The sequence below is a fragment of the Procambarus clarkii genome, chromosome 30 (assembly GCF_040958095.1).
Source record: "Procambarus clarkii isolate CNS0578487 chromosome 30, FALCON_Pclarkii_2.0, whole genome shotgun sequence".
In the NCBI taxonomy this organism is placed as follows: domain Eukaryota; kingdom Metazoa; phylum Arthropoda; class Malacostraca; order Decapoda; family Cambaridae; genus Procambarus; species Procambarus clarkii.
The window spans coordinates 9,521,274-9,544,010 of NC_091179.1; the positions used below are offsets into that span (position 1 = coordinate 9,521,274).

The following is a 22,737-nucleotide window of genomic DNA, read 5'->3' on the forward strand; positions in this document are numbered from 1 at the left end:
TTCGATGAAACCATTGGAGAAGCCGTTATTGACTAGGACCTGCCTTACCCTACAGAGTTCTTCGTCGACTTGCTTCCATTCTGAGCTGTGGCTGAGAGCACGGTCGACGTATGCGTTAACAACACTCCTCTTGTACCTGTCAGGGCAGTCGCTGTTGGCATTTAGGCACATTCCTATGTTTGTTTCCTTAGTGTAGACTGCAGTGTGGAAACCTCCGCCCTTTTCCATGACTGTTACATCTAGAAAAGGCAGCTTCCCATCCTTTTCCGTCTCGTAAGTGAAACGCAGCACGGAACTCTGCTCAAATGCCTCCTTCAGCTCCTGCAGATGTCTGACATCAGGTACCTGTGTAAAAATGTCGTCAACATACCTGCAGTATATGGCCGGTTTCAAGTTCATGTCGACTAAGACTTTTTGCTCGATGGTACCCATGTAGAAGTTTGCAAACAGGACACCTAGGGGAGAACCCATGGCGACCCCATCTACTTGCTTATACATGTGCCCATCCGGGCTCAAGAAGGGTGCCTCTTTAGTACAAGCTTGGAGTAGTTTCCTCAGAATACTTTCTGGCATGTCAAGAGGAGTACAGGCTGGATCACGATACACTCTGTCGGCTATCATTCCGATTGTCTCGTCCACAGGTACGTTGGTAAACAGCGATTCTACGTCCAACGAGGCTCTTATCCCTGTGGCCCGTGCGCCCCGCAGTAAGTCCACAAATTCCTTTGGAGACTTCAGGCTGAAGGCGCAAGGAACATAAGGAGTCAGCAGGCCGTTGAGTCGCTTCGCCAGTCTGTACGTGGGTGTGGGTATCTGGCTAATGATTGGCCGAAGTGGGTTTCCAGGCTTGTGCGTCTTGACATTTCCATACGCATATCCAGGTTTATATTCCCCAATGATCTTTGGCAGGTGGAGTCCGGATTTCTTGGCGTTCACAGTTTCGATCAGTTTGTTGACCTTTGCTTTTAATTCGGCTGTAGTGTCCTTCGTTACCCTTTGGAACTTAGTTTGGTCAGAGAGTATGATGTTCATTTTCGCCAGATATTCGTCTTTTTTAAGAATGACATATATTGGCGACTTGTCACCTCTCCTGACAACTATCTCCTTGTTCTCACGAAGGCTTTTAGCTGCCGCTTTAAGCTCGGGGGACAGTATGGTGCTTCTGTAGTTGCCTCGATTCTTTCCTCCTTCTGCAATAAGTTCTGCTTGTAAGGTATCTTTGGTAGTGACCTTCTTTTGTGTCTCGAGGTCGAATATGTCGTCCAACAGAATTTCCAACTCTACTTTCCGGGCCATTTCACTCGGTCTGGACATAACATGACAGTTTATACCCAGATTTAGGAGAGTGACTTGGTCCTCAGTGAGGTTAATTCCTGCAAGGTTCAGGAAGCCATCTCTTGGTCGTGGAATTGCCATAGGCTTTCTACAAACACTTCTATTCAGTACCCATTGTTTCTGTTCTGTCTTGTGTTGATACTTTTAATACCCTATTAATATCCCCTATTGTTCTGTCTTGTGTTAATGCCACATCACCCTTCCCACCTCACTCAAATGTAGATATAAAATCAGAGAAACGCAAGTTCTAATCAGTTGTGTATTTGTGAAGTCTTTGAAAATGTAATAAGTTTTACGAAACGCGCCCGTGTCGCGTCAGACTAGAAATAAAAATGAATTTTGGAGAAGTGATTTTTGATTTACCTCCAACAGTGAAGCGTAATGTACGAAAGATTGAGAAAATTCGTGTTAGAATTATTAATCTTACTTTTTCGGTCATATTTAATAATATATATATATATATATATATATATATATATATATATATATATATATATATATATATATATATATATATATACACACAAGAAGGTACATTGGGTTTATCAGAGCACAGAGACTTGAAGTTTTCTATTCTTGTAAAGCCACTAGCACGCACAGGCAGATCCTTAATCTAACATACAATTTTAAGAAGGTAATTTCTAACAAAATTAAAAAAAAATAAAATGTTTACAGGTACATTGTAAGAAAGTATAAAAAAATACATTGTATAAGAAATTTGTCAGAAAAGAAAAAATAGTAAGTACATTAAAGTAAATTTAAGGGTTATCCACAGATACAATTTAGCAAAATCTGAGGATTATTTCAAGATATAATGTAGTAGACTATGTGTATAACATGATATAATATAATAATATTGATTACAATGGTAAAGTTGCATAGCATAGGTATATATTTTGGGGAATTGGGTAGCACACGATTCAAGGCGAGTTTCAAGCACTAAGTAGGGAACTATGACGCTGAAATTATGTAATTTTAATTTTTAATTTAGAATAAAGCAAAAGTTTGACAGCTTTTCAATTCGTTAGGGAGTGAGTTCTATAGACCAGGTCCCTTTATTTGCATAGGGTGTTTACACAGATTATGCTTGACTCTGGGCATATCAGAGAGGTATTTATTTCTGGAGTGATGATCTATGTGTTCTATTACATCTGTACAGGAAGAGTTTCAGAACAGGGTTTGTACTTAAGAACAGGGTTTTGTAAATGTAATTGGCACAAGAGAAATATGTGGAGTGAGTTTATGTTTAGCATGTTTAGGGATTTAAGCGGGGGCTGAGTGTTGTCAGAAAGCAGAGTTTGTTATTGTTCTGATAGCAGATTTTTGCTGGGTGATGATGGGCTTCAGGTAGTTTGCAGAGGTTGAGCCCCATCCACAAATACCATATGAAAGATAGGGATAGATTAGCATAGTATAGTGAGAAGAGAGCAGTGTTTGGAATATAATATCTGATGCAGGCGACGAGTCACAATAACGTGGATAAAGTATGTTGACCAGACAACACACTAGAAGGTGAAGGGACGACGACGTTTCGGTCCGTCCTGGACCATTCTCAAGTCGATTGTGATGAGGAAGTAGAGACAGGCAATAAATAGGCAAGAGGAATTGAAGGCGTTGGCTAACCACTGCACCTTCGGAGCTCAGTTTGACGGCAGGGTAAGGGACCAGTTGTTCATGGCAGTAGAAAATAAGATATTTTTCCCTAGCCTAGTGGCAGAAAACGTGGATCTACAATCGATGACCTCATGGACAGTGCTAGAGAAGATTTTGAACCTGGAAAGGGTTTTTGGAAGTAAGAAATCTACTCAAGAAATTATGGTCGTACAGGGCCAGCCCAGATGTAAACATTGTAGGTACAATCACAGTAGTAGCAAGTGCAAGTTTCATGACTATATATGCAACTTTTGTGACAAGGAAGGGCACTTGAAGAAAGTGTGTAGAGAATACCTGAACAGGAATAGCAAGGCCTGGGAGAGGAGATGACCAGGGAATGCAGGAAGAAGAGGTAGTGGTACTGTGGTTAAGGCAGTAGAGGAAGGTAAACCGTCTGAAGAAGCTGTAGGTGAGGAAAGCATACTATATTCGGTGAAAGAAAAGGTATGTTCGGTGAAGTCACAAGTGGTAAATTTTGTAATTAATGGGAGGTTAGTTCCCTTGGAACTGGACACTGGTGCTGCAGTGTCAACAGTTTCCGGAAGATGAGAGGAAATGTCAGCACTGTGGAGAAATGCCCGACAGACCACTGGAACATCATCTAACACAGTGCACAGTTACAAACCCAATAAGATTTCAACTTAGTTTCAACAGAGCAGAAGAAGTTGTTAAACACATATTGCAAAATCTTACTGAAGCGACCATAAGAGTCATAAATAATCACACTCCGCCTAAGTAAAACAGAAAGAAGCAACACTTAGTGGGCCAGCCAGAGGCTTAGGGCCCGCACAGGAATTTCCCTGAAAAAAAAAGAAAAAAAGTTCATTTTGTCGAGATGCCACTGTACAGAATATGAATAGCTTCGAAGATGCTGTAATAAATATCAATATTAAGAATGCTGTATACTGTACATCAAGTGAGAATATTCACCTTGAAGATGGCCAGGATCATTAGTGTTGTGAACGTAAGCTTCAGGAGGTCGATGATCACCCGGATAGACACCACACCGGTAACTGCATATTTACTGAGCATTACTCTACAGTGTATATAGAACTAAACTGATAATTTAGAAAACACCAAATAAAAGTGGGTTTCCTCATCTTGGTAATGGGAAGATTTGTCCACTAGAACTTTAATAGAATGAAATCGAATAGACTGAAAATAATTTTTCAGTTGGACACTTATTGTCCAAATATTCTCAAATTGGAATTATTAATTAAAAATAAATTAATTGTTAGAAATTTTAGAAAAATATACGAATTTGTATTTCAGTTCTATTACATTCAAAATGAAATTTATTATTTACATTAATTGTATACTCGGGCATATTCAGTAAGAAAAATACCCAAATATTTGGCAATTCAGTAAATAGCAGAACTAATTATATTAACTGGATAGTACAGAAATCCAAATTGTATTGTACTGTAATTCTCAACACGTCCACCTAATTTCAATTGTCAATTCTGTTGAAGTTTCACTACGTACATAAAATTTTGACCATATTTTAATAGTCTCAACACTATTTCATAGCTTTCTGGCATAGTGCTTTTGATATTATTCTTTTCATGATCTAAAAAAATCAGTATAGGGAACAAGAAGGATTTACAGCATATTGCATTTTCCTTAACATTTTTAAAGGTTGGCTAACTTACATTCCAATGCTTTATTTTGCATTAAACATTACAAGTTCTTTGTTTGCCTCGACTAGAAGACTCACAGTCCCCATCTATGAAGCCTCAGTCTGTATGGTTCATCAAGATCGCATTAAATACAATCAACTAGCTAACTTACTAATGGCTTGTACATGGCCTTGGCAGTCAGATTCGTATGAGAATATATCCTCGCACATTGTTTTAATTTCTTTCTCCACATCTCCTTTGAAGAATACCTTGATCATGGATATCAAGTCCACAAGACTTACTACCTGGAAATACAAAAAAATCAAGTACTGTCCAACTACCATACTACAGCGTGTTGTTCAAGTCTATACTTAGGGGGTAAATAATGTTGTTAATTTAAAAACGTCCCATAAACTCATGATATGAACCGTGTTTCTTGCCAGCATAAATGCATATGCCTATTGGCAAATCAACAAAATACAGGACATTGGGTTAATGGAACACTAGACTTGACCAATTATGCAACAATTTTCAATAACAAACTGCAGAAATTACAAGGCATCAATGACCTTACTCTCACATATGGAAATTACAATAGTGACTTTGTTAACTGAAATATGCAACGGTGTGTATCTCAAATGACCCTGCTTTGTTAAAATGTCTTACCACGACCAGGCTGCACAAGATGAGGCTCCCAGTCCCAAGGTTGCAACAAAAGCAGCATCTCTGAGGCTCCCACATGTTTACCTGAAAAATGTAAAAGTTTTGTTACATCTTTAAGCTCTTGGCTACCAGTAGCAGCTCGTGGCAACATAGAATGGGGAACTGCATCACTATCGTCAAGCATTAAACCTCTATTTTTGTCTCATATATGATGAAAATGTAAACAATTTAGTGTATAAATATATTGGAAATAACACACGGATTTTTTGTTATGAGACATTTGTTAGTTGCTTATTATTCTCGTATGAGGTTTGTGGAGTTATCTGGCGTTAGTGTTTGGGAGGAAGGGGTGGGGGGAATGTTTGGGAGGAAGGGGTGGGGGGAATGTTTGGGAGGAAGGGGTGGGGGGAATGTTTGGGAGGAAGGGGTGGGGGGAATGTTTGGGAGGAAGGGGTGGGGGGAATGTTTGGGAGGAAGGGGTGGGGGGAATGTTTGGGAGGAAGGGGTGGGGGGAATGTTTGGGAGGAAGGGGTGGGGGGAATGTTTGGGAGGAAGGGGTGGGGGGAATGTTTGGGAGGAAGGGGTGGGGGGAATGTTTGGGAGGAAGGGGTGGGGGGAATGTTTGGGAGGAAGGGGTGGGGGGAATGTTTGGGAGGAAGGGGTGGGGGGAATGTTTGGGAGGAAGGGGTGGGGGGAATGTTTGGGAGGAAGGGGGTGGGGGGAATGTTTGGGAGGAAGGGGTGGGGGGAATGTTTGGGAGGAAGGGGGTGGGGGGAATGTTTGGGAGGAAGGGGTGGGGGGAATGCAGCTCAGTGGCTCCTATGGGCGAGCCGTCACTGCTTGTTACTGTAGCCGTCACTGTTTGTTACTGTAGCCGTCACTGTTTGTTACTGTAGCCGTCACTGCTTGTTACTGTAGCCGTCACTGTTTGTTACTGTAGCCGTCACTGTTTGTTACTGTAGCCGTCACTGCTTGTTACTGTAGCCGTCACTGTTTGTTACTGTAGCCGTCACTGTTTGTTACTGTAGCCGTCACTGCTTGTTACTGTAGCCGTCACTGTTTGTTACTGTAGCCGTCACTGCTTGTTACTGTAGCCGTCACTGTTTGTTACTGTAGCCGTCACTGTTTGTTACTGTAGCCGTCACTGCTTGTTACTGTAGCCGTCACTGTTTGTTACTGTAGCCTTCACTGTTTGTTACTGTAGCCGTCACTGTTACTGTAGACGTCACTGTTTGTTACTATAGCTGTCACTGCTTGTTACTATAACTGTCACTGCTTGTTGCTATAGCCGTCACTGTTTGTTACTGTAGCCGTCACTGCTTGTTACTGTAGCCGTCACTGTTTGTTACTGTAGCCGTCACTGTTTGTTACTGTAGCCGTCACTGTTACTGTAGACGTCACAGTTTGTTACTGTAGCCGTCACTGTTTGTTACTGTAGCCGTCACTGCTTGTTACTGTAGCCGTCACTGTTTGTTACTGTAGCCGTCACTGCTTGTTACTGTAGTCGTCACTGTTTGTTACTGTAGCCGTCACTGCTTGTTACTGTAGCCGTCACTGTTTGTTACTGTTGTAGCCGTCACTGTTTGTTACTGTTGTAGCCGTCACTGTTTGTTACTGTTGTAACCGTCACTGTTTGTTACTGTTGTAGCCGTCACTGTTTGTTACTGTTGTAGCCGTCACTGTTTGTTACTGTTGTAGCCGTCACTGTTTGTTACTGTAGTCGTCACTGTTTGTTACTGTAGCCGTCACTGCTTGTTACTGTAGCCGTCACTGTTTGTTGACTGTAGCCGTCACTGTTTGTTACTGTAACCGTCACTGTTTGTTACTGTAGCCGTCACTGTTACTGCAGCCGTCACTGTTACTGTAGCCATCACTGTTTGTTACTGTAGTCGTCACTGTTTGTTACTGTAACCGTCACTGCTTGCTACTGTTGCCGTCACTGCTTGTTACTGTTGTATCCGTCACTGTTTGTTACTGTAGCCGTCACTGTTTGTTACTGTATCCGTCACTGTTTGCTACAGTTGTAGCCGTTACTGTAGCCGTCACTGCTTGTTACTGTAGCCGTCACTGCCTGTTACTGTAGCCGTCACTGTTTGTTACTGTAGCCGTCACTGTTTGTTACTGTAGCCCGTCACTGCTTGTTACTGTAGCCGTCACTGTTTGTTACTGTAGCCGTCACTGTTTGTTACTGTAGCCGTCACTGTTTGTTACTGTAGCCCGTCACTGCTTGTTACTGTAGCCGTCACTGTTTGTTACTGTAGCCGTCACTGTTTGTTACTGTAGCCGTCACTGTTACTGTAGCCGTCACTGTTTGTTACTGTAGCCGTCACTGTTTGTTACTGTAGCCGTCACTGTTTGTTACTATAGCCGTCACTGCTTGTTACTGTAGCCGTCACTGTTTGTTACTGTAGCCCGTCACTGCTTGTTACTGTAGCCGTCACTGCTTGTTACTGTAGCCGTCACTGTTTGTTACTGTAGCCGTCACTGTTTGTCACTGTAGCCGTCACTGTTTGTTACTGTAGCCCGTCACTGCTTGTTACTGTAGCCGTCACTGTTTGTTACTGTAGCCGTCACTGTTTGTTACTGTAGCCTTCACTGTTACTGTAGCCGTCACTGTTTGTTACTGTAGCTGTCACTGTTTGTTACTGTAGCCGTCACTGTTTGTTACTATAGCCGTCACTGCTTGTTACTGTAGCCGTCACTGTTTGTTACTGTAGCCCGTCACTGCTTGTTACTGTAGCCGTCACTGTTTGTTACTGTAGCCGTCACTGTTTGTTACTGTTGTAGCCGTCACTGCTTGTTACTGTAGCCGTCACTGTTTGTTACTGTAGCTGTCACTGTTTGTTACTGTAGCCCGTCACTGCTTGTTACTGTAGCCGTCACTGTTTGTTACTATAACTGTCACTGCTTGTTGCTATAGCCGTCACTGTTTGTTACTGTAGCCGTCACTGCTTGTTACTGTAGCCGTCACTGTTTGTTACTGTAGCCGTCACTGTTTGTTACTGTAGCCGTCACTGTTTGTTACTGTAGCCGTCACTGTTACTGTAGACGGCACTGTTTGTTACTGTAGCCGTCACTGTTTGTTACTGTAGCCGTCACTGCTTGTTACTGTAGTCGTCACTGATTGTTACTGTAGCCGTCACTGCTTGTTACTGTAGCCGTCACTGTTTGTTACTGTTGTAGCCGTCACTGTTTGTTACTGTTGTAGCCGTCACTGTTTGTTACTGTTGTAACCGTCACTGTTTGTTACTGTTGTAGCCGTCACTGTTTGTTACTGTTGTAGCCGTCACTGTTTGTTACTGTTGTAGCCGTCACTGTTTGTTACTGTAGTCGTCACTGTTTGTTACTGTAGCCGTCACTGCTTGTTACTGTAGCCGTCACTGTTTGTTGACTGTAGCCGTCACTGTTTGTTACTGTAGCCGTCACTATTTGTTACTGTAGCCGTCACTGTTTGTTACTGTAGCCGTCACTGTTACTGTAGCCGTCACTGTTACTGTAGCCATCACTGTTTGTTACTGTAGTTGTCACTGTTTGTTACTGTAACCGTCACTGCTTGCTACTGTTGCCGTCACTGTTTGTTACTGTTGTATCCGTCACTGTTTGTTACTGTAGCCGTCACTGTTTGTTACTGTATCCGTCACTGTTTGTTACAGTTGTAGCCGTTACTGTAGCCGTCACTGCTTGTTACTGTAGCCGTCACTGCTTGTTACTGTAGCCGTCACTGTTTGTTACTGTAGCCCGTCACTGCTTGTTACTGTAGCCGTCACTGTTTGTTACTGTAGCCGTCACTGTTTGTTACTGTAGCCGTCACTGTTTGTTACTGTAGCCCGTCACTGCTTGTTACTGTAGCCGTCACTGTTTGTTACTGTAGCCGTCACTGTTTGTTACTGTAGCCGTCACTGTTACTGTAGCCGTCACTGTTTGTTACTGTAGCCGTCACTGTTTGTTACTGTAGCCGTCACTGTTTGTTACTATAGCCGTCACTGCTTGTTACTGTAGCCGTCACTGTTTGTTACTGTAGCCGTCACTGCTTGTTACTGTAGCCGTCACTGCTTGTTACTGTAGCCGTCACTGTTTGTTACTGTTGTAGCCGTCACTGCTTGTTACTGTAGCCGTCACTGTTTGTTACTGTAGCTGTCACTGTTTGTTACTGTAGCCCGTCACTGCTTGTTACTGTAGCTGTCACTGCTTGTTACTGTAGTCGTCACTGCTTGTTACTGTAGCTGTCACTGCTTGTTACTGCAGCCGTCACTGTTTGTTACTGTTGTAGCCGTCACTGCTTGTTACTGTAGCCGTCACTGTTTGTTACTGTAGTCGTCACTGCTTGTTACTGTAGCTGTCACTGCTTGTTACTGTAGTCGTCACTGCTTGTTACTGTAGCTGTCACTGCTTGTTACTGTAGCCGTCACAATTTGTTACTGTTGTAGCCGTCACTGCTTGTTACTGTAGCTGTCACTGCTTGTTACTGTAGTCGTCACTGCTTGTTACTGTAGCTGTCACTGCTTGTTACTGTAGCCGTCACTGTTTGTTACTGTAGCCGTCATTGCTTGTTACTGTAGCCCGTCACTGCTTGTTACTGTAGCTGTCACTGTTTGTTACTGTAGTCGTCACTGCTTGTTACTGTAGCTGTCACTGCTTGTTACTGTAGCCGTCACTGTTTGTTACTGTAGCTGTCACTGCTTGTTACTGTAGCTGTCACTGCTTGTTACTGTAGCCGTCACTGTTTGTTACTGTAGCCGTCATTGCTTGTTACTGTAGCCGTCACTGATTGTTACTGTAGCTGTCACTGTTTGTTACTGTAGCCGTCACTGTTACTGTAGCCGTCACTGTTTGTTACTGTAGCCGTCACTGTTTGTTACTGTAGCCGTCACTGTTTGTTACTGTAGCCATCACTGTTTGTTTGTGTAGCCGTCATTGCTTGTTACTGTAGCTGTCACTGCTTGTTACTGTAGCCGTTACTGTTTGTTACTGTAGCTGTCACTGTTTGTTACTGTAGCCGTCACTGCTTGTTACTGTAGCTGTCACTGTTTGTTACTGTAGCTGTCACTGTTTGTTACTGTAGCTGTCACTGCTTGTTACTGTTGTAGCCGTCACTGCTTGTTACTGTAGCCGTCACTGTTTGTTACTGTTGCCGTCACTGTTTGTTACTGTAGCCGTCACTGTTTGTTACTGTAGCTGTCACTGTTTGTTATTGTAACTGTCACTGTTTGTTACTGTAGCCGTCACTGCTTGTTACTGTAGCTGTCACTGTTTGTTACTGTAGCCGTCACTGTTTGTTACTGTAGCCGTCACTGTTACTGTAGCTGTCACTGTTTGTTACTGTAGCTGTCACTGCTTGTTACTGTAGCTGTCACTGTTTGTTACTGTAGCCGTCACTGTTTGTTACTGTAGCCGTCACTGTTTGTTACTGTAGCTGTAGCAGGTTCTGTTACGGCCAGGGTTCTGTTACGACCAGGGTCTGTTACGACCAGGGTCTGTTACGATCAGGATCTGTTACGACCAGGGTCTGTTACAAGCAGGTTCTGTTACGACCAGGGTCTGTTATGACCAGGGTCTTTTACGACCAGGGTCTGTTACGACAAGGATCTGTTAAGACCAAGGTTTGTTACGACCAGGATCTGTTATATCCAGGATCTGTTACGACCAGGGTCTGTTACGACCAGGGTATGTTACGACCAGTGACTGTTACGACCAGGATCTGTTACGACTAGGGCCTGTTACGACCAGGATCTGTTATGACCAGGTTCTGTTACGACCAGGCTCTGTTACGACTAGGGTCTGTTACGACCAGGGTCTGTTGCGATCAGGTTCTGTTACGACCAGGGTCTGTTATGACCAGGGTCTTTTACGACCATGGTCTGTTACGACAAGGATCTGTTAAGACCAAGGTTTGTTACGACCAGGATCTGTTATATCCAGGATCTGTTACGACCAGGGTCTGTTACGACCAGGGTATGTTACGACCAGTGACTGTTACGACCAGGGTCTGTTACGACTAGGGCCTGTTACGACCAGGATCTGTTATGACCAGGTTCTGTTACGACCAGGCTCTGTTACGACTAGGGTCTGTTACGACCAGGATCTGTTACGACGAACGTTTGTTACGACCTGGATCTGTTACGGTCAGGGTGTGTTACGGCCAGGGGTCTGTTACGACGAGGGTATCTTATGACCAGGGTCTGTTACGACAAGGATCTGTTACGACCAGGTTCTGTTACGACTAGGGTTTGTTACGACCAGGGTTTGTTACGACCAGGTTCTGTTACGACCAGGCTCTGTTACGACTAGGGTCTGTTACGACCAGGTTCTGTTACGACCAGGGTCTGTTACGACCAGGATATGTTACGACAAGGATCTGTTAAGACCAAGGTTTGTTACGACCAGGATCTGTTATTGCCAGGATCTGTTACGAACAGGGTCTGTTACGACCAGGTTCTGTTACGACCAGGGTATGTTACGACCAGTGTCTGTTACGACTAGGGTCTTTTACGACCAGGATCTGTTACGACTAGGGTCTGTTACGACCAGGGTCTGTTACGACCAGTGTCTGTTATGACTAGGTTCTGTAACGACCAGGATCTGTTACGACGAACGTTTGTTACGATCAGGGTCTGTTACGACGAACGTTTGTTACGATCAGGGTCTGTTACGATCAGGATCTCTTATGGTCAGGGTCTGTTACGGCCAGGGTCTGTTACGACCAGGGCATCTTACGACCAGGGTCTGTTACGACCAGGGTCTGTTACGACCAAGGTCTGTTACGACCAGGTTCTGTTATGACCAAGGTATGTTACGACCAGGGTCTGTTACGACCAGGATCTGTTATGGCCAGGGTGTGTTACGGTCAGGGTGTGTTACGGTCAGGGTGTGTTACGGTCAGGCGCCTGTTACGACCAGGGTCTTTTACGGCCAGGGGTCTGTTTCTGCCGGGGTCTGTTACGACCAGAGTCTGTTACGACCAGGGTCTGTTATGGCCAGGGTCAGTTACGACAGGGGTCTGTTACGAAAGGGGTCTGTTACGACAGGGGTCTGTTCCTGCCGGGTTCTGTTACGACCAGGGTCTCTTACGACCAGGGTCTGTTACGACCAAGGACTGTTACGACCAGGTTCTGTTACAACCAGGATCTGTTACGACCAAGGTTTTTTATGACCAGGGTCTGTTACGACCAAGATCTGTTATGGCCTGGATCTGTTACGACCAGAGCCTGTTACGACCAAGGTATGTTACGACCAGGGTCTGTTACGACCAGGGTCTGTTACGAACAGGGTCTGTTACGACCAGGGTCTTTTACGACTAGGGTCTGTTACGACCAGGGTTTGTTACTTCCAGAGTCTGTTTCGACCAGGGTCTGTTACGACTAGGTTCTGTTACGACCAGGATCTGTTATGGTCAAGGTGTGTTATGGTCAGGGGTCTGTTACGACCAGGGTATTTTACGGCCAGGGGTCTTTTTCTGTCGGGGTCTGTTACGACCGGGGTCTGTTACGACCAGGGTCTGTTACAGTCAGGTCTGTTACGACCAGGGTCTGTTACAGTCAGGTCTGTTACGACAGGGGTCTGTTTCTACCGGGGTCTGTTACGACCGGGGTCTGTTACGACGAGGGTCTGTTACGACCAGAGGCTGTTACGGTCAGGGTCTGTTACTTCCAGGGTCTATTATGACCATTGCCAACATCTACACTCCATGCCCCCTGCGTCTCATGGTATGCGTCAGCCCCCATTTTCATCATTCTCATTGCCTAGACCAGTGTTACCCAAACTAATTTGCAAAGAGTTACCGACAAATATAGTGGAACGTAACCGGAAAATAGACGACTGGCTAGGGCAAGTAGGTTCATGTTTGTCAGCTGCCCAGGATGACTGGGTGAAAATAAATTTAGCAGCGGGAGCTTGCATAGACCCTAATGGTTCAATAATGCAGGACCAAGAGTTTCAATATTTGCAAACATGGCCAGAGTTTGTGTTAGCAATTAAGAGACGTTATAAAGAGAAAATAACAGAGGAAACAGCTAATAGGTATTTAGCTAGTTTAAAACGAGGCCCAAACGAAACTCTCAAAGACTTTGGAACTGGCATATTGCGTAGAGTGCGTGACTTGAGGCATGAATTAGGATACGATGACCTGAGAATTAGTCAGAAGGCTAAACAACTGTTGTGTATGTCAATCCCCGGGACACTTGGAGCTCACGTTTCAGCTGCAAGTGTAACGATGGATTACTACAGTTTAATAGAGTACGCTACGGACTTACAGAATATTCAGGGGCAGTGTAAGGATACAACTGACACCAGACAATCCTCTTATGTCCAAGCGGTAGATACGAACAATTTACATCGTGTTAAGGAGAGTGTAGGTAACTCTTCTAGTAACCAAAGGGGAGGGCACCATAGAGCAGGTCCGCCTCCTCACTGGTACTACACTTATGAGCCCAGGTGTTGGAGTTGTGGCGGACGAGGCCACAAACGAGAGGACTGCCCCAATAGTAAGGAGGAATTATGAGATAAGGCCCCCAAGGAGGAAGGGCGGCCCACTTTTGAAGTGAGGGTGTGCGGGAAGAGGTTGACTGCATTCCTGGACACTGGTAGTCGGGTAACCATCATTAAGATGGACTCATTTAGGACCTTCAGTCAGGTGCGCCTTAAGGAAGGGGGTGCACAATTAACAGCTGTCAATGGTCAACATTTTGACGTTCTGGGAAAATGTATTTTAACTTTTAACATTGAAAAAGATAAACCTTGTATCCATGAGTGTACTGTGGTGGATAATGTAACATTCCCTGGTGATATATTGTTAGGCATGGTTTTTTTGAGACGATTTACGTATTCTTTGACATCGGAGAAGGGAGCAAGACACAGTAGGCTACAGTTGGGATCTGTGTCTTTCCCAGTAAAGTTAACTGATCACCCTCCCATAATTGCTTCAATTCAACGAGCACCTAAATATGTAAACCTTCCTAAACAATTGTTCAAGTCTCTTCAAGACCCTGACAAGAAAACATGTAGACTACATGCTGTACACAGACAAGTATGTCCACCACGGTCATTTAAGTTTATTAAAGTCGCCGTAGGAAGAAACATTCAACCCGGAAGTACCCTTCAGGTAGCTGGCAGAATTGATAAGTTGATGATACCATATACTCTGGTATCTGTACATGACAAAGGTGCGATAATACCAGTGGTCAACCTCTCACAAACCTTATCGCTTTAGGGTAGGCGATAGTCTGACACAAGGAATTGTGGTAAATTTAAAAGAAATAATAGAGTCAGATACCACACAAACATCGACTGTAACAGCGCAATGTAGCGCATTGAACGTAAGAGACGAGGAGTCACACAGTAAGATCGGTAAAGAAACCCCGTTATCTCCTCAAGATAAGGAAATGGTGGACAAATTAATAACTGCTCTGGATTTGACTCATATGTCACCTGCTGAACGTAAACAGGTACGGGAAGTCCTCCGTAAATTTCCTAGGTTATTTGCGACTGAGGATGAGGAAATAGGCTACCTGCCTTAAGTCGAACACACCATTCCAACAGGTGATAATCCTCCGGTCCAAACACGTCAATGGAGACTCCCAGAGCAGGCGAAACAACTTATTAGAGATGAGTGTAGAAAGATGGTGAGACAGGGCGTTATAGAAGAGAGCACGTCACCGTGGCTTTCCCCAGTAGTGCTAGTACGCAAACCTGATGGTAGTTACAGGTTCTGTGTAGATTACCGTAAAGTGAACGAAGTGACAACAGCGGACGCTTATCCTCTGCCTCTCATTCAGGAAATCATAGACCAGTTTGGCACAGCTAAGTACTTCTCGACACTTGACGCAAAGTCAGCGTATTGGGCCATACCAGTTGCAAGGCAAGACAGAGAAAAAACAGCATTTTCGGATGGTGTGCGGACTTACCATTTCAAGCGTATGCCATTTGGATTAAAAACAGCTCCTTCATCTTTTCAGAGGGCGATAAATTATATTCTAAGCCCTGTTCTTGGTAGGCACTCATTGGCGTACCTTGATGATGTTGTAGTGTACTCTAGAACTTTTGCCGAACACCTCCATGATTTGACAGAGACCTTGTCGCTGTTGAACAAGGCGGGGTTCAAATTGAACGCCTCAAAAGTGTACCCTGGCGGCTCAGAAATTCAAGTTTCTGGGTTTTCAGGTAAGCACAGATGGAATACGCCCTGACCCGGACTCTTGTTGCGCTATTGCTGAAATGCCAACACCAAAGACAGCAAAGGACGTGAGAAGATTTCTGGGAGCAGCTGGGTATTTCCGTCGACACATAGAAGGTTTTGCGAGAACGTCAGCTTCACTGACGAATCTCACTAAGAAAAATGTTAAGTTTGTATGGACCCGAGAGCATGAGGAGGCTTTTGAGAAGTTAAAATCACAATTGAGTACTACTCCAGTTTTAGCAATTCCTAACTTTGAGAAAGATTGGGAAGTCCACACTGATGTAAGCAGCATTGCCATAGGTGGCTGTTTAATTCAGCGTGACTCGGAGAACAACCCGCACCCGGTAGCTTACTTTAGTAGGAAAGTGAAAGGACCGGAAGTAAGGTACTCAGCCACTGACAAGGAAGCTTTAGCTGTAGTAGAGAGTGTAAGGTATTTTGAGCCTTATTTGTTTCAGGGTCACTTCATAATTTATACTAATCATCGAGCATTGACCCACATTTTTAAGAAAAAGACACGTTGCCCGAGAATGACAAGGTGGGGTCACGAACTGTCAGCACACTCGTTTCAGATATTGTATAAGCCTGGTCCATCTCATGTTGTTCCTGATGCGTTAAGTAGGAACATTGCCACCGTCAATATGAATGTAAACATTGAAACGATTGCGAGCGATAAAATGAGAGAACTTCAGATGAAGGAACAGCGATGGAAGGAAATTATTGAACATCTGGAAGGTGGGAAATATCCTTCGAGAAAACAAAGTACCTCTTTAAATGACTTCGCACTCAAAGAAGGAGTGTTGTACCATGTAAATGCTCAGAAAGACAGGGCGTTGTTTCAGCTAGTTATCCCTGACGCATTAAAGCCTTCAGCATTAAAACTTGCGCATGCGTCAAAGATTGCAGGTCACCCGGGAGTGTACAAAACTTACACAAAGGCCAAGTCATTATTTTATTTCCCAGGGTTATTATCACATGTAATTAAGTACGTGAGGTCATGTGGGAACTGTCAACGACGCAAAGGTACTCCTAAAGTACAAGCCCCACTCCAGGAATTCTCAGAGATAGCAGAACCCTTGGATCGGGTGGGGGCTGATTTAATTGATTTACATAGCAGCAATTCAGGCAACAGATATGCGCTAGTTCTAGTGGACCATCTGTCCAGGTATACCACTCTAGTAGCCCTTCCCAGGAAAGACCCCCAAACAGTGGCAGATGCATTTTTAGCTAGGTTTGTTACTGTGTTCGGTCCGCCTAAAGTTCTAGTATCTGACAGGGGACAGGAGTTTATTGGTAGCTTATTTCAGGAAGTATGTAAACTCTTAGAGACAACAACAGCGCTAACAACAGCATACCATCCCCAGACGAACGGCATGGTGGAACGAACTAATAGAACGGTGAAGGATATGCTTGCCATTTTAGCAGAGAATGACCCGGCCACTTGGGATGAACAGTTGCCCTTTGTTCAGTTTGCACTAAACATCGCAGTGCATCAGTCAATAAATACTCAACCACTTTTGCTGTTTACTGGACACTCGTGTAATTTTGCGTCAGGTCTGCTTAACAGACATACTATTAGTTATGGAGAGGATTATCCTTCAGAAATCCTCACCAAGATGAAGAATGCGTGGAGGATAGCAGCTGAAGCATCAAAGAAAGCAAGGACACGGTATGCCCATTATTATGATAAGCAGGTACAACCATTAAGAGTGAAGGAGGGAAGCCTAGTGATGCGGTTGAATGAGTCAGCGCCCGCCAATCAGAGTAGGAAGTTAGCAGCTAGATGGCGAGGCCCTTATAGAGTTATTAAGAAACTAGGCCCAGTAAATTTCATAATCAAGGGTATATTTGAAGACCAGGTTGAAAGAACCATCCATATAAATAAATTGAAACTTTATGTAGCAAGGGAAGAACTGGAATTACCTTCAGTAATCCCAGTCCCCGAGGGAGTGGAGGGAATGGTTATTCCTGATGCTCAATCAGAGGAGGATGATGACATCCTATCATCCTTACTTAGTAGCCAAGTTAGGCCTGGTCACCCTATGGTCACCAGACCTCGCGCGCACATGAGCGCACAGTAACTGAGTTAAGCTGTCATCTGAGTTATAGGTAGAGGCAAAGAATTGTACTGTAGGTGCTTAGTCAAGAGTGACGTACCTTTACCTACCCTGGAGGAGTTATCTTTCTTAAAACCTCCAGGGCAGATCCAGGTCTCCACCAGATATGAGTTATGAATGTTTCTTTTCCCAGGTCTGCTCACATTTCCACACTGTCGGCCATATCCCATCTCTACAACTGAGGCCAGAGTAGCATGTCACCGCTATTGTCTGGCGGGAACCAGGTTTAGTTCCCGAGGGACAGGACGGGTCACACTACATCACCCCCTCCATCCCTCTCCCCCCACCCTTGTTAGTGGTACCTGCCATGGTGGGGGGCGGCTACAAGTCAAGGTCACAGCCAACACCTCATCACTTAATGAGGTTATGGAACTGCCAACACTAGCTGTCATCTGGAGGACTGATTCAACATATCAGACGAGACATTAATGAGGTCACCTGCCTTGCTATAAAGAACACCGGTGACCGGAAATGAACAGCCAAGAACAACGGAGTGGATTGGGCAACGGTTGCGGGATTACACAAGGTCTTGCCCACTCCTGAGGTTTCTGATGCGCCGAGCAACAAGATGTGAAACTTGGTGGCTACGTAAGAACAGCACGTTCCCTCTAGAGTGTGCATGATACGCCAACGCGGATGCACGATTTGCATCTTGGGCCTACAATCATGTGCATGATGGGATAACGAAGAAAGTCGTAAAGGCCTAGTACGACGTAGCAGAAGAAACACCTGTAAGTGGATGGAACCCAAGAGCTGGAGCCGGAACCCGAGGGTTCTGCCGCCACGCCCACCCCGCCTCAACGAACTGGAGCTGTTCACTCATCAAGCAAGACCTCGTCTGGTGTCAACGTCTCAGTACTCCCAGGAAGGCAACATGTATGCGGCAGACAGAACATCGCCAGCAGACGTTCAGCAGGCGACAACATCTTACAAGAGGATGGAACCCAGGTACGCCAGAGTTCCCCCTGTGACCGGACAGCAAGTCAATCATCGCTGTCAACACCGACGTCATCGCCTCGTCGACGACCCGGAAGTAGGGACCAGCAGCGCGGATGTACTGCGGATTGTGGACTAGATCAGTGGAAGACTCTAGTCAGGAGGGGGAGTGGATCTCTTCTCACAACAACTGAGGCCAGCTGAAGAACATCGTTGGTGAAGAACACGACGCATCGTTGCAGAACTACAGCAAGACTACAGCAATGGGCGAGTCAACAACATCGGGACAACGGACTCGTCGGGAATAAAGACTTTGTTAATTTGTATATACAATATATATGTAATTGTTTTTAAGTTCAGAAAACTTGGTGTTCACCGTTACAGAGGAAAAGTTATGAATGACAATTTTTGTGTCGACTCTGGTGAACTGGGGAACCAGCGGAAAGATGGTTCCAGTATAAATTTAATTGTTTATCATAAATTGTGTGTTAATTTTTTTTTCTCAAATTAATGTTGATTTGTCATCTGAGAGGATTGATGGGCTGCCATGCAGGTATGGTCAGCCTGGATTTTGAGTTACCATGGTAACTGTTATTGTTGAGAGTTTCTATAAATATTTCTCGACTGTGAGATGTATATATTTAGATAGGGTAGCTATTTTTTTTTCGAGGCATGTGCTAGTTCCTTTGTGGTCAGGGATAAGAAAAGCCATGTTGAGTTCCTCGCCCACGGTTTTTCTTAAACCGGGACATTGGGGGATATGTAACAAGAGAGCAGTACATAGTACATGAACATCATAACAGCATGAACAGGCCACGTGGAGGATGAACAAACCACGGGCGCCAGTCAGGCGGCGGCAGACAATGTAAAAGTTACACCTCTGTACAAGTTAGCCATAGAGTCAGGTCAACGGTCATCGAATCACAAAGAGGTCAGAGTTGTTGCCGCCATGAAAATCTTCAGGGATTAACCCCTAAACATCAAAGGTAGAACCCTCATGTTCAGCTGAGGAGCAACAGATCAGGGGAGAGTCAGTTGAGTGGGCGCAGCCCAGTAGGAAGGTGTGTGTGGACTCGGGGAAGGAACATCATCTCCCGGAAACGGTGGAACAACATACGAGTAAGTACGGCTCTCTTGTACTAAAGCACCTCATTCAGTACTCATAGCCTCTAGTAGGGAATATAGTTAGGGAGTGTCTTATTTAATTAGTTCAATATAGTCATATATTAAGTGTTATAAAATGTTTTTAAATGGTTCCTTGTCTTAGTGATATTGGGCCTACCGTCCCCTTTGCCCCAGTGACCTAGTGTTCTTGATTATCCCGTACTCCTCCCCCCGTTCGTCTTCCGTGTTGAGGTGTTTGTATTGGGTGTGTCCCGCCTTATTCTTGTGTACACTATAGTTCCCAAGTGGTCAGGATTATTCGAGTGTCAGGCCAGGATCCTTGTACCGTTCAATTGTCCCCTACACCTGTCCTGGTAGGTTATTCCATCTGCAAGACCTACGACTCTCACTCCGGTCCCCTGTCCGGTAACACAGGGTGGTGGCAGCGTCACTCGGTAACTCATACGATAGGCTGTGACTACGATTATCTCTATCTTCCTGTCTCACTCTCCCTCACTAGTGTCTCACTCTCCCTCGCCCTCACGCGCTCTCGTTCTCCCTCCCTTGGTCTCGTTCTCGCTCTGCCTCACTCTTCCTCTCTCTCTCCTCTCTCTCTCCTCCCTCTCTCTCTCTCTCTCTCTCTCTCTCTCTCTCTCTCTCTCTCTCTCTCTCTCTCTCTCTCTCTCTCTCTCTCTCTCTCTCTCTCTCTCTCTCTCTCTCTCTCTCTCTCTCTCTCTCTCTCTCTCTCTCTCTCTCTCTCTCTCTCTCTCTCTCTCTCTCTCTCTCTCTCTCTCTCTCTCTCTCTCTCTCTCTTCTGTTTACTGGTTTACGTCTTCGTATGACGGCCCGAGTGTTAACATCTTACATGATCGGTATTGCATCTGTTATTACCATAGAAAGAGCGGAGATTGCACGGTTAGCTCAGTGGTAGTAGCGGGTGCGCGGTCGTGATAGATACAAGGCGAGTTATTACAATCAGGGTTATTACAACCAGTATCTGTTACGACCAGTGTCTGTTACGGATAGGGTTTGTTACGACCAGGGTCTGTTACGAGCAAGGGTCTATTACGACCAGGGTTTGTTACGAACAGGGTCTGTTATGACCAGGGTCTGTTACGAGCAGGGGTCTGTTACGGCCAGGATCTATTACGATCAGGGTCTGTTACGGTCAGGGTATGTTACTGCCAGGGTCTGTTACGGCCAGAGTCTGTTACGACCAGAGTCTGTTTCGGTCAGGGTCTATTTCGGTCAGGGTCTGTTAAGGCCAGAGTCTGTTACGGCCAGGGTCGGTTACTGTCAGGGATCTTTTACAGCAGAGTCTGTTACCACCATGGTCTGTTACGGTCAAGTTCTGTTACAGTCATGGTCTGTTGCGGACAGGGTCTGTTACGACCAGGTTCTGTTACGGCCAGGGTCTATTACGACCAGGGTCAGTTACGGTCAGGGTCTATTACGACCAGGGGTCTGTTACGGCCAGGGTCTGTTACGGTCAGGGTATGTTTCGGCCAGGGTCTGTTACAGTCAGGGTCTGTTATGACCAGGGTCTGTTATGGCCAGGGTCTGTTACGACCAGGTTCTGTTACGGCCAGGGTCTATTACGACCAGGGTCAGTTACGGTCAGGGTCTGTTACGACCAGGGGTCTGTTACGGCCAGGGTCTGTTACGGTCAGGGTCTGTTACGGCCAGGGTCTGTTATGACCAGGGTCTGTTATGGCCAGGGTCTGTTACGGTCAGGGTCTGTTACGGTCAGGGTCTGTTACGGTCAGGGTCTGTTTCGGCCAGGGTCTGTTACGGCCAGGGTCTGTTACGGTCAGGGTCTGTTATGACCAGGGTCTGTTACGGCCAGGGTCTGTTACGGTCAGGGTCTGTTATGACCAGGGTCTGTTACGGCCAGGGTCTGTTACGGCCAGGGTCTGTTACGGTCGGTGTCTGTTATGACCAGGGTCTGCTACAGCCAGGGTCTGTTACGGCCAGGGTCTGTTACAGCCAGGGTTTGGTACGGCCAGGGTCTATTACAGCCAGGGTCTGTTACGGTCAGGGTCTGTTACGGCCAGGGTCTGTTTCGGCCAGGGTCTGTTACGGTCAGGGTCTGTTACGGCCAGGGTCTGTTACGGCCAGGGTCTGTTACGGCCAGGGTTTGTTTCGGCCAGGGTCTGTTATGGTCACGGTCTGTTATGACCAGGGTCTGGTACGGCCAGGGATCATTACGACCAGGGTCTGTTACGGTCACAGTCTGTTACGGCCAGGGTTTGTTTCGGCCAGGGTCTGTTACGGTCACAGTCTGTTACGACCAGGGTCTGTTACGGCCAGGGTCTGGTACGGTCACAGTCTGTTACGACCAGGGGTTTGTTACGGCCAGGGTCTGTTACGGTCACGGTTTGTTATGACCAGGGTCTGGTACGGCCAGGGATCGTTACGACCAGGGTCTGTTACGGTCACGGTCTGTTACGACCAGGGTCTGTTACGGCCAGGGTCTGGTACGGTCACAGTCTGTTACGACCAGGGGTTTGTTACGGCCAGGGTCTGTTACGACCAGGGTCTGTTACGGCCAGGGATCGTTACGACCAGGGTCTGTTACGGCCAGGGTCTGTTTCGGACAGGGTCTGTTATGGTCAGGGTCAATTACGACTAGGGACTGGTACGGCCAGGGTGTATTCATGCCAGGGTCTGTTACGGTCAGGGTCTGTTTCGACCTGGGTCTGTTACGGCCAGGGTCTGTTACGACCACGGTCTGTTACAGTCAGGGTCTGTTACGGTCAGGGTCTGTTATGGTTAGGATCTGGTATGGTCAGGGTCTGTTATTGTTAGGGTCTGTTAAGACCAGGGTCTGTTGTGGTCAGGGTCTGTTATTGTTAGGCTCTGTTAAGACCAGGGTCTGTTATGGTCAGGGTCTGTTATGGTCATGGTCTGTTATTATCAGGGTCTGTTAAGACCAGGGTGGTCTTTATAGAAGGAACTAAAGTTTACAAAAATAAGTACAGAGCGTCCATTGAGGTTGGTATTGGGTTGCAGTGTTGCCGGTGGTACGATCAATTAGTTATATATAAACTAGCTGTATATAAGAACTTTGAACGTAGTTGTTGACTAAGTAGTAAGTAACCAGTAGGATAGTTATAGTATAGATTATTTTGTTTACTAT

The 22,737-nt window shown here is 45.5% G+C and overlaps 1 protein-coding gene across 1 annotated transcript in view; it reads right to left on the reverse strand.

The window, feature by feature from the left end:
• Positions 1 to 22,737, reverse strand: part of LOC123765628 (uncharacterized) — a 63,328-nt gene that overhangs the window by 14,193 nt on the left and 26,398 nt on the right. The window contains exons 2-4 of the mRNA XM_045754304.2: positions 5,274 to 5,354; positions 4,780 to 4,912; positions 3,919 to 4,001 (exon numbers count right to left, since the gene is read on the reverse strand). Of these exons, the coding sequence (XP_045610260.2) occupies positions 3,919 to 4,001; positions 4,780 to 4,912; positions 5,274 to 5,348 (291 nt within the window). The 5' untranslated portion in view covers positions 5,349 to 5,354. The remainder of the gene's footprint in view (positions 1 to 3,918; positions 4,002 to 4,779; positions 4,913 to 5,273; positions 5,355 to 22,737) is intronic.